Source organism: Oreochromis niloticus, linkage group LG7, assembly GCF_001858045.2.
Source record: "Oreochromis niloticus isolate F11D_XX linkage group LG7, O_niloticus_UMD_NMBU, whole genome shotgun sequence".
In the NCBI taxonomy this organism is placed as follows: Eukaryota; Metazoa; Chordata; class Actinopteri; order Cichliformes; family Cichlidae; genus Oreochromis; species Oreochromis niloticus.
The window spans coordinates 58634737-58653365 of NC_031972.2; the positions used below are offsets into that span (position 1 = coordinate 58634737).

The 18629-nt window shown below is 40.6% G+C and overlaps 1 protein-coding gene and 1 long non-coding RNA gene across 2 annotated transcripts in view; one reads left to right on the forward strand and one right to left on the reverse strand.

Moving 5' to 3' along the window:
- The window catches only part of trim44 (tripartite motif containing 44), a 44643-nt gene extending 38340 nt beyond the window's left edge, over positions 1 to 6303 (forward strand). Inside the window, exon 6 of the mRNA XM_005470989.4 lies at positions 4922 to 6303. Coding sequence (XP_005471046.1) covers positions 4922 to 5006 — 85 coding nt within the window. The 3' untranslated portion in view covers positions 5007 to 6303. The remainder of the gene's footprint in view (positions 1 to 4921) is intronic.
- On the reverse strand, positions 5696 to 11527 carry LOC112847414 (uncharacterized). The gene is made up of 2 exons (XR_003220953.1): positions 11077 to 11527; positions 5696 to 7928 (listed from the first exon to the last, which is right to left on the reverse strand). It is a non-coding gene; the product is annotated as an uncharacterized LOC112847414 (long non-coding RNA).
- Between the last annotated feature and the right edge of the window lie 7102 nt (positions 11528 to 18629).

An 18629-nucleotide genomic window follows, 5' to 3' on the forward strand; every position in this document is an offset into this window, starting at 1 on the left:
AAGAGTCTGTCCTCATGGGCTCTATCAATAACCATTAAGGATCCTCTCTCATTAGGCCAAACCTCATAGACCCCCAGGGCTTGAGGAATGGGCTCAGCCATCTTATGTGATGGGGTACGCTTAGATGGCATCACCACTGTTTGGAAATGCAAATTGCAATAGTTATTTCCCCCTCCAGATGATTGTCATGAGGCCTATGTACATAGCCTTACTCTCATTCAACCTCTTTGCTTAATCAAGGAGAACCTCACTCCCCTATCAGCGACCTGCAGTTTGCTTTTCAGCTCCTCCCTTTTCCGTCTCTCTATTTACACACACACACACACACACACACACACACCTCAGCCCCATTCAGCATATCTGAGCTACTGCAGTATGATTATTCATATGGCAATGAGGCTGGCTCAAGCTGGCAAGGCTGCCACAGCATGATGGGACTCTTTCCGGATGATGACTTAGGAGTCTTGCGGCTCCTCTGCCAAGAGCAGGGAATTCAAACTTAATCAGGGCAAGGACCCCTCCCTCCTCCATCTACTAGAGAGCTCCCTAGGTTATGGCCAAAACAAACAAAAAAAAGAGTAAAAGAGACAAAAGTCAAAGTATAGGGATCATCACATGCTTGCCCCCCCTCTGTTTTCGTCACAGGGAGACAGAGGTTTTCTCTAGTAAGCGATGGAGTCACTTTGGTTCTATTGGTGAAACTTTTCTTTGTCACTCAGAGAGGAAACATTAGTAAGATTAGCTTTTTCCTACTCGATCAATCCTATCTAAACCCGTATCTCTTTCTCCCTCTCATACACACACACACACACACACACACACACACACACACACACACACACACACACACACACACACACACACACACAATGCGTATTGTCCATCCATCACCCAGAAGCATAGCCAGCACGTTACACTGAAGACCATGCCTGCTCTGTAGCAGCCCTCTCAGCCTTCAGCTTTCCTCTTTTCCTCTGGCCATGGTCACATAAAGAGGAGGAGGCAATGATCAGTCGTGATCAATAAAACATCGACTGCATTAAGCCTTATGAATAAGTCATGGATGGAAAGAACCAAGTCGTCAGAAGACATGCACATATACAATCAGCTAAGTGATCTTTTACTTAGGCCAGGGAAGATGAACAGACAGAAAAAGAGAACCAATCAAAGCCTTTGAGTTATGGGGAACTTATCTCCCATCCACTGTATGTTGAAAGCTCTACTGTCTTTTTTTTTTGTCCACTACAAGTCCCATTCACAGCCTCACTCTCACTCAAGTAATGGCATTTTCCTCTGGGTGGAATAAATAAGTTATAACATCCATGTGTCCTAAAGCTTAGCAAAGACCATCTGAATATAAATAGTTCATTTGCCTCCGTAGTTTAGGCCTCACTTTGTGCCTCTCTTTGTGTGTGTATGAGGAGCAGGGTGACTGTTTTGGTTGACTGGAGATGCAAGATGAAATTGCCTTACACAAATAAGTCTGTCAACGTTTTACCCCAAACACCATCTCAGACAGGACAGAGCTTTGTGAGAGCTCAGGGCTCAGCTCAATATAGACTTTTGTGTGCTATGCTGATGACAATGAATGAACAGCCTGTGTGATGCAGTAGACAGCTTGAATCCTCAGTAAAGTTGGTCTAGTGGATAAAAGCACAAAAGGTAACTTTGCCAAGAATTTGAGTTTGCAGAACTGTGGAATAATTAATTATCTTGACGCTTAAGTGAGATTGTACAACTAAATAGAAACTTACCCTGTGCTATTTGTCTTGTTGACTCTAATATCATTACTTTTGGCACTCAGTAAGTTGGCGCTGGATGCCAAGGTGTGTGTGTGTGTTTCTGCATGATTATTATAGCTTCTTGGTTTATAGTGTTGTTTTACACTTTGACCAATAACTAAACTGGCGTGAACTCAGTGAGGTTTGGAAGGCTAATATGGTTCTGATTACAGGTCATACACATAGGGACTACCAGGTATTCTTACATGTCATGCTGTTCTTTGATCAGCTTCCTTGTTTTGAGTTTCTATTGTGATGATCTGCTCCTTGAGGAGGTGCAGAAAGGGAGAGAAAGCAGTTCTTTGTTTCTGCCAACAAAAGTGTGTCAGACAGGAATATTCAGGGAGCAGTGCTCTGAAAGGTTTTGCTTCCTGGTAACAAAAATGGGGATTTTTCTCCCTCAAAGATTGTGCTATAAATGACATGGGCAACAAAGATGGAGGAAAAAAGGTGGCAAGGAAGCTTCAGAGAAGCGGCGATCGAAGGAAATGTATCTATAACAGAAAAATGAGGTAACATTCACAAAATAAGGTCTAGAATATATTTATTAGTTTGCTGCTTTTTTGTTCTTAGATGAAAAGTTTCCATTTAAAAGTGTCAGGATGATGTAAGATACCAAACTGCTTACTGCTCTTTTTTTTAAAGCCGGTTTTGGTTGTGTTATTGTGTCCTATCAAAACATCTTGGTGTTAATGTCTTTAGTATTCTCTGCGTCAGTGTTTCGGTGGTTAGTATGTAGTAGTAGAACTGAAAATATCATTTGGGTCAATATCAGGACTCAAGGTTTCCCATAAACACTGCAGCTTATTTCAGTATTCTGTGTTTTAAGATTGTGGCTGGGTATTGTATAGAGTACTGACTGTAGCTACCCACAGGTAGAATACTACTATGTGATGTAATAGTCTTTCAAAAATATATATAATAAGTCAGTGAGATTCGGGCTCTGGGGAGACCAATCCATGACTGCTGGTGTTCCATTGTATGTTTTTCTATCCAGACATGCTTTTACTAAGAGTGTGTTTGGGGTCATTGTCATACTGAAAAATGAAACCCATTGCCAAGATCTGATGGTACTTTTCTGTATTCATAATTCCATCAATATTGTCAAGAGATCCTTGGCTAATGCAGCCCCAGACCATGACTTTCACACAGTTGGGGTTAGATACCAACTTGGAGTTAGTATCTTGCCCAAGGATATTTGGCATGCAGCCTGGAGCAGCCAGAGGTCGAACCACCAACTTTCTGATTAGTAGACGACCTGCCCTTCCTCCTCCATCACTCCATAAAACATACTGCCACTGATTTTCAGTCCATTCTTCTGTAGTTTGGCATACCTCATCCTTTTCTTTCTGGTTCTCTTCCTTAATGTCTTCTTGACAGCTACCCTTCTGCTGAGACCATCTCTGATGCGACTTTTTTTAACAGAAAATGGGTCAGCTGAAGGGTCCTGAAGGACTGACTTTTGGATACTGTTCATTTCCTGTAGATACCTTTTTTAGACCCGTCTCTTTTTTTCTCCTCCACTTGTGAGTTTCCTAAAAAAAAAATTAAGAACATCATGTTGAGATACAAGTTTTCTGCTAATGGCTCTTTGGGAATCATCTTGTTGGCTGTCAAACTGTGTTATTGTTGGTATTTTTTGTACATTGAACTAAAGAAATGGGAACACGTTATGTGTTTTTGTGACAGGCTGATAGTGACACAGTGCCTAAAGGTACAATTTAATACAGATTCTTTGCTAAGCTTTCTGTAATGTATAGATTCATCGCTTGAGTTTAGTGCATAAATAAAAGGATTTCCACTGAAAATATTCAGGTACAAGCACTAGATTGGCTACTTTTTCAGTCATTTTCAATGTCTAATGAACAACTAAAGAATAACAAAGAAATAGCTCAAGACTTGTGAACATTCTACAGGTGATTGTAACAAATCTTCTTTCCATCACATCTCCTGTACATCAACTTGCATACATTTCAAGACATCACAGAGAATGTTTAATGAAATGACTCGTGTTGCACCCACATCACACTAATATATTCTACAAACAACTGTTACTTGCATTATAACTGTTTTGCTACTATGTGCAGAAGCTTTCCAATTATTAGTTCCTGCTCCGAGTGCTTGTCTGGGAATATATTCATTTGTTTTATTAACTATCATTTGTAACCATTTGTGTGAAAGAGATTATTGATTAAAATGTACCTGTTGCTGTTTGCTCGTTGTTAAACCTCCAAATGTAAAAACTGAAAGAAAAAAGCAGCACTGTACCAATACAACATACTATTGAGAGTGATAAAGAAAGAGCATTAAAAGTCTGGCATTCATGCACATCTTTAAGTATACAGGCAATGAAACCTCCACAAGAGTTTATTTGTCTTTCTACTGTAGTTTGTGGCCTGCAAAGTAGAAAGTCAGAGGTTTATTTGAACTAAGCTCTTCTTTGCGTATTCATGCTTTGATAGATGAGTGTAAATTCACATATATAAATGCAAACTAACTGCCCAAGGTCATAGGAAGCGATTGCTTTGAATTGATGTATTTGAACGGCAAGATTAAATGGCATAGCCCTAAAGTGCACTGAATCTCTGTGAATTAAACAGCTTCCACATACTGTGAATAAGTGTGTGTGTGTGTTTAGAAAAAGATGCTGACATGTAGTCTTTTAAAAATGGATGTTGGCCTGTAGATTTAGATGGAAAATCATAATGAGAAAGATGGGGTGGGAGAGAAGTTACAGGAGAGTTGCTTATCTGGCATCACCAGTGCTCCGTCACCCTTGCGACATTGTCCAATTAGAGCATATGATTAGTGTAGACTGTCTCCAGTGAAATTGAATCTATCAGCTAGGCTCAAATTACAACAGGTCCCTGCAATTTAGCTATCACTTTGTCTCTGTCAGCTCAGAGCTGCTGATATAAAACCGACAGAATGGATGATTTCTACTTAAGGCGTAGCTTGATTGAAGCTGATTACATTTCACAAAAGGTTTATTATATTTCCATAATATGCGTGAGTGTTGAACTGTGTGGGTAGCAGGGTGCTGTTTGTGTGACTGCTTTCAGATGTTTGTGGAAAAAGATAAAAGAGAGGAAAAGCTGGAAGACTGGATATGATATAACGTGTGTTTTTCTCTCATCTAGGCTGCCTGAGCCACGAGCAGAGCCCATGAACCCACGGGACTTTGAAGACAATGATTCTGGACCATCAATGGACCACGCCCCCTGATACAAGAAGATCAGACTCTTATTACGTCCACCTGTCCTTCACTATCTGCTTCAGCCAGCCATCAGCTCGCTTGAGCTGTCAGGCTGGCCCCCTCTCTGTCAGCCATCTCCCTGGGACCTCCCCCTCCCCTTTCAGTGCCTGCTGCCAGTAAAGTGACCTTGAAGAAAGCTGCTGTGACAAATATGGATGGCCACATCTTTTCTACTCAAACTTTTCTAATTCCTCACTAGCTACTAACTTTCTTTAATTGAAGCACGCAAGTTATGTGCAATCAATTACCATCAGGCTCAATTTTCACAGCCAGTCAGATCCTTGGCTTACTGGTGAGCCTGGCTGACTTAGACAGTAGCCTGGGTAGGCAGCCGAGCAAAGCATCTGTTAAGCCCAAACTGATGTCAGCAATAGGAAATTCTTTGACACGGTGCACTTCACTCTTCATTTATTTGCAATATCATTTTGGCTCTGCTGTCTTGACAAACCCTCTGGACACTCTCAGATATAAAAAGGGAGCATTTCTCAGATGCCACAATGCCTTAGATTGTCAAGAGAATTTATTGTTCTGGGTGTTTTATGTTGATTGTATAAAAGGGGGGGAAAAAGGAAACTGTCATATGTGCTTTATATCATCCTGTTGCTTTCACCTTCTCCTTTCCCCACATCCTCTGCCCTACCCTGTCTCAGAAGGCTTGTAGATTTGTGCCACTTCCTCATGTGCTTGTCAGATTTATTATCAAAGGTGGGGGGACATTTTGACATCTATCGATCGGTGAATGTTGCTGACTCTTTGTTAGGTGAAAATTGAACCACATTTTGCGCAAAACAGCTCTCCAGCAGTTATCACCTTTTATGTACTGTAATGTAAAGGCTCATTACTCCTGGCCAATCTGCACCGAGTGACAGATTACAGTCCAGACAAGTGTATGCACCTCCTACCTTGACCTGCTCATCCATACCTTTCATTTATGATGTACTGCCACGAGTCTGTCTGTATCAGCAGTTTGTTTTTAATGTGATTGATTCTGTTGCCTTAAATCCAGAATTGAAAGCTGTGTCACCCATAATATGTGGGACAAGTTTGACAACAACATGACTTCACCACTGTGGCACTACACTAAGATGCACTGAGTGTATACCTTCCCAAGGGAAATGTTGGTGTGTCAACAGCCTATTGAAAAAACTGAAAGCGCTTTTTTTTCCCTAGTATAACAGCACACAGGAGTCTGGCTATCTGATGTTTTCACTTGTTTTTATTTGTCTATTTTTGTCTTAAATCTATGAATAAACTGCTTGTTTCTTAGATTGGATGCAGATGATGACATTCGTATCTCCACTTTAAGAGCCATTGTTTTTATCTCTTGCAAAACTCTAGAAATATATGAAGGTCATCAGTCAACCAAGTCACCATTATCAGAAAACCTTACAGGCATGTGAGACTTTTCTTTTTACTGATAGATAGAGACAGGAAACAAGATGAAATGCCCTAAAGAGGGAATTCGGGAAGTGGAGAATTTTTTTCCATTAAAATTCAAAGCAGCAACACATTCAGATAGTGCTGGGAATGGGAGGTTTGGAAACAAGAGGGGGTGATGGAGCAGGAGAGCTCTTTAGGGTCTCTGCTTCTCCACAAATGCATTTAAATGCACACTAGCTTCATGCCTGCAGTCTCAGATGAGCTAGAACCCACTTTGATCAACTCCTAACCTGGATCTGAAAGGCTTTGTCTCTCCGTCACTCGTGTTCCTTTCTCACATTACTTTACCGTGTGACGCAGTTCACTTCACACCCTGTTTCTCCCTGAGCTGCTTCATCAAGCCAAGAATGCTTTCTTAGAGCATAATTGAGATATTGACTCAAACAAAACACTGAGACATTGACTCTGACAAACTCATTTAGCCTCTGGTTGCTATCTAGATGATAACATCTAGTTTGGTATTCTCTAATGGGTTTAACTTTTGATCTTCCAACATTTAATAGCCATTGCCTCCTGTCAAAGCCCCAGAGCACTTAAACCCCTTTAGAGATTCTCTTTTGTTGTGAGCGTTTTAGTGTCTGCAGCTAAATTGATTTAAGTTAGTTAGGCATGGGCATAGCCAGATACAAGCTCCCGTGTTATTAAAGGGAGGCTGGTTTTATTATCCCTTCATGTGCGTTGCTTATGTCATGGAGCAATAATAACAAACCTGAGAAGGGAGGGGAGGGGGACGATGTGCCCGTTGTCAGGGGAGGAAATGCAGAGGAAAAGATTGTCGGATCTCATTTAGCTGGGAGACCACGAGGTTTCTTTTTTTCCACACCCAATTACACCTGCTCTTCCACGTACACTTCACCGAGCATGATCACACACCGTCACAAAGGTGTGCGAATAAACAGAAGCTCAGTCTTAAGACCTCCACTTTCCTTATGGGGCAAGAAGAAAAAAAGCTGTTTGTGTATTTGTATTGACATGAATTAATTGCTTCATGGGTTGTGAGATTGAATTAGTTACGTGACAGGCTTGCTAGTGGTGGGGATGAAGCTTTGATTGCCGCCATTAAAGGAGCCTGTTTCTCTGCCGTCATTTTAAAAGGCAGAGTCTGTGGGTTTCCCAGTAATGGAGCAACTCCGCCACTCACCAACCCACCATAACATGCCCTAATGATTCTGTTTATTAGCGTGCAATAGCGGCAAGAGAAATAGGAAATTTCTCTAATAACAGGCTGCACACTGTGCTGAAATGTATCTTGCACGTGCACACTGTGTGGTATATTTATATGTGTGTGCTTTTCTAAGTATTTGTTAGGATGTGCGTTTGCAGAGACCCACACCTCCACCCTCGCCCAATTGGCACGTACCTTTAAGGAGAATGTATTGCTTCTCTCACAGTAAATGCACTCTCTTATTCATCTTTTCCTCTGGTCTCTTCAGACACACACACATGCGCACCTACACAAATACAAACAAGCAAACAGGCATCAGTCTGAGGTTGCTAGTTGAGATTTATTTATTTCATATTTTCATCAGTTGGCTTTCGGCTTAAGCACTCTCGCTACAACCAGATATGACTGCTACAACACCTGACGTGGTGGTGAAAATTTAAAGCTGGTGTCACCTTGAACATTTTCATCACCTGTGTCGACTTATAAGGGTTTTCAATCTGCACCCTACAGAGAGGGAGGTGAAGAGCAGTGGAAAAATTTGATTAGATTATTAAGGGTTTTTTTTCCACTTTGACAGTTGAAGCTTAAGGACATTTTCAATTCTGTAGCAAAACTTGCAAATTGTTTTGCACATTTAGGCAAATGGGTAAGCATAATTGTCTACAATTTGAGTAATTAGCCTATTATTTCTGTCTTTGATGAAAACATATTTCTTCTTTGTTGAATAGATTTTTTATATCACCAAAGTATGCTCATAATCATACATATAAATTTAGGTGTGAAAATCCACAAAACTGGCAAGCACACATCATAAAAGTTGTATGAACATATATATAGGACTTAAATGTACTTTGTACCCATGGAGGAGCCTGTTTCACCATCCATGAAAGAGGCAAAGGATGTGTGGCAATGCAGCAAGAGAACCACAACAGAGCAGAAGATGCAGAAGAGTGCAGCTAATGGTAAAGTCGATGAGAATCGGTGGCCAGACAGATAAGGATGTCTGCTGATTCCAAACACCGGTTTGCTACTGTGGTATCTACACATAGCATTCCACAATCTCAATATGAATTAAAGGGTGGACTTTCACATTAAGATATCTTTACTAATCCCAAAGAAGGACTATTTGTTTGCAGCTTACCCAAACAACCTATAGTATTTGTTCTACACTGGGGTTCAAGTTAGCAGCAACCTGAGTCCAACTTCCTGAACTCAGATGACAAAACGTGGTCAGGAATGTTAAGGATGTATTTTGCCTCCTTTATCCTAACCATCCTAAGCATGTTTTATCATCTGAGTTCAGACAGTTGCTCTCAAGAGTACTACTTTATCAGCTAATGCTACAACAGTTAGCTTGGGTAGAAAGTTAACTATTCATAAACTGTATCAGTACAACACATGGGCAGGTTAATCAATGCTAATTAAATTACAGCATTACACTCACCAAAATTGAAGCACATATGTCTCAGATGGTCGGTGTTACAAAGCAAGACCAATTTTTAGTCAGATAATCAATTAAAAATGCTCCAAAGGGCACTGACTGCAAACACACACAAAAAGTATGTTTGGGTCAAAGTAGTGGATGAGGCCTAACAGACCTAAACGTACTGTTTATCTAGGCTGGTGAGTTATTAAAAAAAAGCTCTCAGTCAGAGTCGTTATAAAGGGGAAACTATCCATGGAGGCAAATATACTATAAAGCAGGACTTTGTGGGGACGGACGCCTGTTTGGAGCCATCCTCGGTACCTAGAGGAACTACAGTTTTTGCCTCTTGACCATTGGCATCACTTTTCAGCTGTAAAAGTTGTGCCTTGGTTTCCACACTACATGTCTAGATGGATAGATTACATAGACATAGACACTTCATCAGTTTTTGTTGTTTGCAGTGCTGTGTGAGTTTTTATTTTTACCTTCATTTACAGAATTGGCTTCAGTAGTGTGTCTGTTGCAGTAAAAGTATGGTTCCTTCACATAGCATTTTATAAATGATCTGTTTGTTTACAAAGTAGACACTGTGTCCTCTTTAAATCAGATTCTGAAATATATACATTTAATAATTTTCTGATATATTTGGTGTCACTGAGAGTACTGGACAAAACTAAGACTGTGAGGAAAGTAGAAGATGAGGAACACACTTCTAGAGTCCATTGTCTTTCTGATAAAACACATTTCGGCCTCCTCGTTTTACACCATTGCTTTTCAGACTCTGGGGCACAGAGCAGTGCAAATTGGTGCAAGCAACCAGGCGAAAATCGTTAAGAGTAACTAAGGCAAATTAATATTGAAATGCTATAGTGTTGACCTTCTATGAATTTTGTAAATGATTTTAGTGTTTGATAAAATTGTGTGGTGGAGTCATGCTAAAAAATGTTTGCGAATCACTGGTTTACACAAATGATCTTTTTTATTATGGTGGGAATGAATTGATTAAAAAAACAGTTTAAGACAGCTTTAAACATATTTTATGACCTTTGTCTGCATTGGTTGTTAGTATTTTATGTCACAACCTGCACCTTATACCTCTACTCTAACTTGTCTCTGCTTCATGTAAAGTACCTCTGGGAAATAGTAACAGGGAATTAATCAATCTTTTCCCATTCGTTAGGTTTTTTTGGGGGGGTGGGGGGGCTCATATGAGATCCAACTGGAGCGAGAAGGTGATGTAGATCGTGGACCATCCCAGACTGACTGACAGCAGGCATCTGTCACAGGTGGCAGGTACAGACAGCTGTCTGGAAAACCTAGCTCATGAACAATGACTGGGTGGAGACGAGACAGGCCAGAGAATCCATCTCTCTTTTCGACAGTCTCCATCACACTTTCATCCCAGATTCAGCTAAGACACCTTTAGGGCCCTCAGTCGCCAACCTTTATACAATATTTTCCTGTCAAAGTTTCCTACCTGGAAGAGTAAATGAATGAAAGAGTAGAAAAGGTTTATACCCAGGTATGTAATAAGGAATGAAAGTTTAAAATTAGGAAGGCAATTAGGAGTCATAAAACTGATGGCTGGTGGCTTGCAAGGTAACAGGAATGATGATTGTGATGGGGTGGTTTCCTCTGGCGGATAAAGGAATGTGCCCATGAATAAAATGACATTTCACCTAGATAACACCTACTGCCTTTCCTTCTGGGTGCTGTAACACATTTTAGTCTCTCTGCCACAGCTGTGATGAATCATTTTCACAACAAGGATGAATGCAGAATGCAAAGGAGATAGAAGCGTAATATTACATTTTTGCAGGCTCACTCCACAAAGCCTCTCCCCAAAGTTACATAGAAGCGAAAACAATACATATACACGCTGTAATATGAAAACAGAGAACAAACATATCTACATATGCAAGACTCCTAGAAATTACAAAAACCTTTGCAGCTGCTACAAGTCTAGTCTAACCCATATTAAATGTTCACTAAAACCTGGCAACCAAACCTGATGCGTCCTTTCTCGTTCCTCTCATCATTCATGCTGTGTACACAGTCTGTCCCTCTCTGGTTGCCCAGACTCCTCCGGAGCTTGTTAATTGCGTTGGTGACACAGGTCTGTGTGTGAAGCAGCAGTAGTAATTGCTCCAGCCTGGCCTGAGGGGAAGGAAGGGTGCGGCCATCTGGCCTCCAGGTCTGCCTTGAGGCTAGGAGATTAGATACACGCCTCCATGTTTGATGAGATGGATGGTGTTAGCAGTTTTATCAGGGACAGTGTCTACCATAAACCTTGAACCGCTGTCCTCTGTGGGTTTGTTGGACGATACAGAATGGAGTATGATGGAGCAGCTGAAGTGATGTGCTAACGCTTCAACAGATGGTTCACAAATACTGATAAATGATGAAGTCATCAGCACCCTTTAATATCCCAGCAGTAGAGGGATAATAATGTTCGAATCTTGTATTACTGGAAATTAATTACATTAGACTTTGTAGATCACATCTGACCATTTTTTATCAAACAGAAGTTACTGTATGTATAAAACAATACAAGAATTTGAGTCCATTAGACCTCTACTGTGGTTTTGGGATTGTTATATTCCGATCATGAAATGCCACTTTAAATTCTCTAAGCTCTATTTAATGACAAAGTACAAGAGCTAATCATTTTTATACAGAAATATGCTTAACTGGAGATAATTTATCTGAATTTCAGGAGTGGAACTACACCTCACACACACCCCTTCTGGTTCTATAACTATACATGTCTCACTCCACTGTGGACTGTTTATTCTCATTTTCGTACTCTTTCCAACCCTTTTGTTCAGTTTTCTCCTCTCTCATTAGTACATAGGAACCTGCCTGGCCTGGGAGCCACCGCCAGTCCTCATTGAGTCCTTCCCTAAACTGCAGTCTCAGGTTTCGAGCTATTTTATTCCATTCTATTATAATCACATACAAAATGAAGCTTTTCTGCAATTAATTAATTAGTTCGACAGCACCTGTTTTGCTTTACCTTAGAAATGTTAGTTGCTTATCAAGTATGTATAAGTTTTTGTGATTCACAAAAAGCAAGGGCATATATTTTTGGGCCACTGAGCACATGCAGCCACAAATCACAACGCCAGGATTCATTGGACACTTGCAGAGAATTGTCACTCACCACTTTTGGCTGCATGCAACATAGACCTGTCCTGCAAAACCAACAGGAACACAACGTCCAAGGTGTGATCTGAAGAAGAGCAGCATCCCTGGAAGTGGTGCAGAAGACGTGCGAAAGGAGAACCTTGTTGAGAATCATTAAATCAGGAAAGCCTTTTCCTTTTTTATGGCCAGGGTAATAAAACCTTCGGATTGTTCCTGTTTCACTGGGCTGGGCTCTTGTCATCCATTTCCTAGCTGTTACACAAGCTCCGGGTAAAAAACAACCAAAAAGAACGATATATTTTCATTTAGTTAATGCAAGACTGGATCAGAATGAACATTTCTCTGTTCTGCTGTGACTGGTTGTTTGAATGTCAGCCAACCGATGACGGTCAGGGAATTTAAAAAGGTCATGCAGCAGCTGGGTCACATGTGATCCTGGCTACAGAATTTCTAAATAGGAATGTAAATGCACTCTGATTTGGCTAAGTCACTTCTTTAATGTTGTTTTTATTTATTCATTAATTTTAATTGCATTGCTGAGAGGTGGCCTAAATAAAGTTCAAATAATGCTTCTAACTTAAGATCTCACGGGGGTCAAACATAAGGCCCGGGGCCAGAATTGGCCTGCCAGAGACTCCAATCTGGCCCACTGCAAAACTTTAGAAAATGTGGGATTGGGTTTTTTTTTCATAACTTCTTTTTCACAGCTTCTGTGATTTATTACAACCTCCCTCATTGCCATGAGGGAGTAAAGTAAATAAGAAATAGAACAACTAAATCACAGAAAGTTCTTGTTTTTTACTATATGCTGTAGAAATGCATTTTTTTTTTTACAGTGATTTCACAAAAAAAGGACAAATTCTGTCAGTTAACAGCATTTTTGCATTTCATAATTACAGGAAAGTATATGCAATGAGCTAACATAACTTTTTCTGTAATTTTACATATTTATTTCTTACAATTTGTCCCTGGAGGGTAGTTCGGCCCACTTAAGATCAAAGTGGGCTGTATGTGGCCCACCATTCAAAATGAGTTTGAAATGCCTGGTCTAATAACTAGTAACTATGTTAGGATAATATGGTTACATTAAACAATATTTTCCAATGTAAGGGTTTAAGTAAGAAATAACAATATTCCAGTAAACTGAACATGAACAAAATAACACAACAAAAAAACCCACTCTTTTTGTATGCTGGACCAAAGAAAGGCTTGAAAAGCTTTCGTGTTGGCCTACGGTAGGGGCAATGTGTTACTCATTCAATTTATTTGTTTCTCTTCTCTCTAAAACACTGAGATCAAATGCCACCGCTTTGCATAATGTGTAGAGCCACATGCACGAGAGCGGCAGAATTAAATGCATCCTGTTGCACAAATAGCTTCCTCGCCAGATTGTTAGCTAGTGTCGGTGGCCTCCATTCATCAAGCGTTCATAGAAAAGAGAAAAAAACAGACGATTCCGCCGAAATCGTGTCCTAAATAACTAATAAGCACTGTTCAGAGGGACTAATGTCAAATCTGTTGGCTATTTATTCATGAAACAATCTAAAGAAAGGAGTATGATTTATTTATTTTTTTTAAATAAAAAAAAGAAAAGGGGGCTTGGTGCTGTAAAATATTTATAGATTCCTGAACTGTACTGAAATAGAAGCTGATGGCCTCATTTTGGTTTTGGGGTTGCTGTCAAGTTGGGGCACAATATTACTCACCTGCAATGAAAAAAAATAAATAAAAATAAACTCTTGATGCTTGTACAATTTGTACAATTTTAATGAGAATCAATAGAGGCCAAAGCCTGAGCTGTTTTGAGTATAGCTTGTATTGTCTGGCTTTAAACCGGATGTGAAAGCCTTTCTGTCTGCCTGGACTTATATTACTCAGCAGCAAAACTGTTCTGTGCCATTAAAAACAGCAGCCGGGTCAGTGGATAAAGTAAAACACAGAAGACAAATTTCATCATAATGATTAATGAAGTATAACGTAACAGGCTTTTGCTTGAGTTTGGCATACAGGTTGCATGAATGGGTGCCAAGAATAATCTTTTTCTTTTTGGCTGTTTTAAAAGTCATTTTAAACAATGTCATTTAAAAAAATGAATATTTGGAAGCTGGAGTGTAATAAATCTATTGTGTTTTTATCATGTAAGCCCAGCATATGTCTCAGAAATGAAAAATGTAAAAGCAAAGTTTAAGCATATCACTCACTATCCTAACCATTTCAGGTAGGAAAGAAGCAATCTGCTCTATTTCACAGTCTGCTGTTGGGTTTTAAGTCTGCCGTGCTCTGGAGTGGAATCGTAAGTTGAAATTTACATACTTTTCCATCCACCAAGCTGCTGCCTGGTATGCAACTCGTAATGGTCTTTCATTTCTTCAGAAAAACCTGCTCGGAGTCAGCCACCATGTGTAGAGCTTTTTTGCTGCTCCTGCTTTTTGGTATCCTGTGAGATCAGTTGGCCTCGAACATGCACTTCAGGGCGTTATATCACCATGGTGGCAGGAATTCTCGTGGTTATCTGTGCACAAATCAGCTCCTTTGACCTTTGATGCTAGTGTGAGGAATTTCCAGGCAAACATGGCTGTGATTTACACTGATAGAGCTTACGTTGTGAAATCAGAGTGTGCTCATTTTCGGCATTCATTCAAATAGGATTTACAAGAGACAGCTTAGCAGTTGTGCAAAAGAACAAACAGTACAGTGTCATACTTCTCTGATGTTTTATATCTAGGTGTAAAACACATTTAATCACTGATCTAAAAGTATATTTTGCAATATCATGTACACTATAGTATTCAATTAGGCTTAAATGTGTTTTGGAGGGGCAGTGATTGAGATTAACTCATGGTTTAGACAATTGACAGAAAAAAACTGCAGAAAGTATACACACAGGGAATGTGAGTATCACTAAGAATTTGCACAGTCAACATAATTTTATCCGTTTGGTTCTTTACTGACATGTTGTATTTATGTCTGTCCTTGTACTTCCCGCCCATGCAAAGTGTTTCTTCAGAAGACTCCCCATGGTGACTGCTTAATCGAGATGACAAGCAGCTTAAAAAACACATCCTAATTGGATGCGGCAATGATAAGACATTAACTAAACATGAACGCTTTTATGTATTCTGAAGAAAAACCCCGTCTCCCTCTCAACAAGAGATATTTCCTCCTCTCAAGTAAAACTTGTATAGAATTAGACACACATTAAGACTGTTCTTTTATGCCTTGATTCCTGTTTTCTGTTGATCCATGTGTCACTCCACGACACAGTTACACTTGTACTCCAAGGTAGCGACATGTAGAGAAAAATACTCAACTTTCCAGAGTATGTGCAGCATCGGGAACGCCGCACAAAAATCCAGTCTTTGCTCACACTCTTTTATGAAAAGTAGTGCTATCATCCAAACTGCTGCTAAGAGACTACAGCTGATACACTACAATGGCATATAGTATTTCATGGTGGTTAGATAGTAAATATAAGCACGAGCCAGAAGAGGGGAAATCAGAAGAAAAAGAAGATACCTGGAGACCTCTGGGGTCTTTAATGGATTTCTATAGCGGAGCAGCAAATTGGCAGAACAGATACTTTCGTTTGAGATCTCAAGGGGTGATATTCTTCTGCAGGAAAAGATGGTACTACAATACAGGTAGACAGAAACCTCTCTACTCGTATTGCAGAGGTGCATTTTGAAAGTAGAGAAACTAAAACAGCAAAGAAAGCATGTGGCACATTCTATACCTATGCGAAGCAGATAGAAGACGTCTTGTGATGTGCATGGAGAGCACAAAGCAAAACTACAAATGTTGTGGGACGTTTTTATACCTTTCCAGCAAGTAAGGAACACAATGACGTGTTTCGGTGGGTAGCCGAGGAGCGCCTATTTAATCATCCTTTAGCATTACTGATGCCTCTTTTATCTGCAGTAGGGGAAATGGGACATGGGCCTCATCAGAAAGAGCAGACAATGCGGAGACGTAGCAGAATGAAAAGTAACGTTATCCTCCAAACTGACTGCACTCAACTGACACATCAGGGTTACTGAAACAACGGCGAGAAAGAAAAGATTTGTTTTCAAAGCTAAGAAGATGCAGTTGTTGAATTCAAATTGTGCATCATACAGGCTTGTAGCACAAAGGGATTAAATGTGTTTTTCAGTCATGTCCACAGGAGCCTGAAATCCTGTCTTTCTTCGATTTCATTGTCTCTCCAAAACAGGCTAACATCCATTAGTGCTAGCAGGCAGGGGATTGAGATGAATGTGTTCCCATTTTAACCACCCCTCCGAGTGCCCTGCAGGGTCTCGCCGTATACTGGTTTGTGAAGTGAGGAGCTGGAGCTGTCCCAAGGTAGCTTTGGACTGTTTTAGAGTGGCCTTGTGATCCCTACCTGTGGGTGGAATACCAAGCGCACCTTTGATTGTGCTTTGTATGCTTTCATACAGTTACACAACAAAAACAGCTCTCTCCCTCCATCTGTGTTTTCTGCTTCATCTCTCTTGTATGCGTGCGTTGAAGAGGCTGCGACTACAAAAGGTCCATCTCTAAACCTGCATGTAATCACTTCAAACGTGGCATCTCTTTCGCCATTATTCAGTGCGGGGCTTGCATGGTAAATAATGGGCAAGAAGATGACAACAATGCGCATGCAAATTCACACACTAAAAGCCCCCTACCTAATCATCGAGGGGAACATGAATAACCAGCTTGTTTTGAGAGCCAGTATCTGTTTATCCACACTTCACTTGAGTCATACTCCCACAGTATACAGAATCCTTTGTGTATGTCTGAGTGGAATAATGAGTAGATACAATAAAAATGTTTTGAAGCCATGCTCTATCCTTGCCATTCACAGTGCTCATTTAACCCAGTGTCAACCTCACGGGACAGCTCGGTGAACAGGGTTCGACTTTAATCGTGATATATGAGTCGCCATTAAGGTAATGATAATAAAATGGCCGTCTTATTTAATGAGCACCCACTGAAGTTAATTGTTCTTATGACAAAAGGTCAGACTCAGCATGCGCCTCAGCCCAGGCACCACCGGCAGTGGGTTTATTTTTTAATGAGACTTTCTCAATTAAATTATCCACAGGGAAACAAAGACAGAAGGCAGTGCTTCTTGCACCCAGATGACATTTACAGATTTGTGGGGTCTGTTTAGATTCACTGCTAGAACTGGCAGACTCAAAAATGATGAAAGCAGGAGGCTGAAGGGAAGTTCAAGGGGTTTATTTACAAAACGCAAGAATATGTAAAGATGATTCTCAGAAAGGCAGAGGGCTTGGTAAAAGGTCTGTGGCTGATGAGATGGAGTCCTCTGGAGAGAAATCGGGGAGGGAAGTTTCTTGCGTGGCAAGGATCCAAAGACTTAAGAGGTTAAAGCTCGAGCGACACTTGTAGTGTGGACATGTTCATCACTATCCGAATGCTTGACAGGTAGACAAGTGGCTGGCACACACCGGGAAACTAAAGCTAGTAGAAAACATGATAGGAGGTGCAGGAGGTGTAGCTCTTGAAGTTGCTACACCTCCTGGAGTCATGGGGACTATGACCGGGTTGAGCAATGGAAAGTTCCTATCCCTATCAAGTGAGGATGACTCATTATTCACAAGGAAAAAAACACACAAACATAAACAATTTAAGCTTGTAAATAATAATTTCAAGTGTGTGCAGTTAAGCTACGATATCCACCCTACATAAACATGCAACACAGAACTCCTCCTTCTTCAAAAATGCTATTTTGGCCTTCCCCTGGCAACACGCTGAGGTTGCCCTCCACCTCCTTTGAGGATTAGAAACGATCAAAGCTATGCTCATTCCACACTCACTTTTTATCCCTCCTAACAGCAGGTGGGAAACCCCCATTGGCCCACACACACACGCACGCACGCCTCTGTACCAGCCAGTAGGGTAAGCCTCGGGCATGCTCGACAGGGCAGCGAAATACAAAACAAAAATTTGCTAAGCAGCTCAGAATATTTTATATTCCTGAGTATTTTGTGGCCATATGAAGACTCCTACACAACGTTTCTGCTTGAGTGGCTGCATCGCTGTCGAACAGTGGAAAACATAAACAGACCCTGAACGATGCTATCAGAATATGTCCAATATTTCATATAAGCCTTCTGCCACCTGTTTTCCAGAGTGTGGCAGTGGCTGACACACAGATGTGTGTGCTTGTGTTTGAGGCATGCCACCACCCTATGTTGCCTCGTGTCACAGCCCTAAGCTTCACAGCGATGACTCTAATGAGAGTTTGCCCAGGGCAACTCATCAGAACAAAGCAATTTATTTGTGTGTCTTTCAGTGTGCAGGCAATGTGCATGTATTTCAGTCTACTTGGCTGCCAAAAAATGAATTAGGCATGTGGTGGAAGAAAAGAAGCTGATATTTGAATATGAACATTTCCCATAGTGCTTT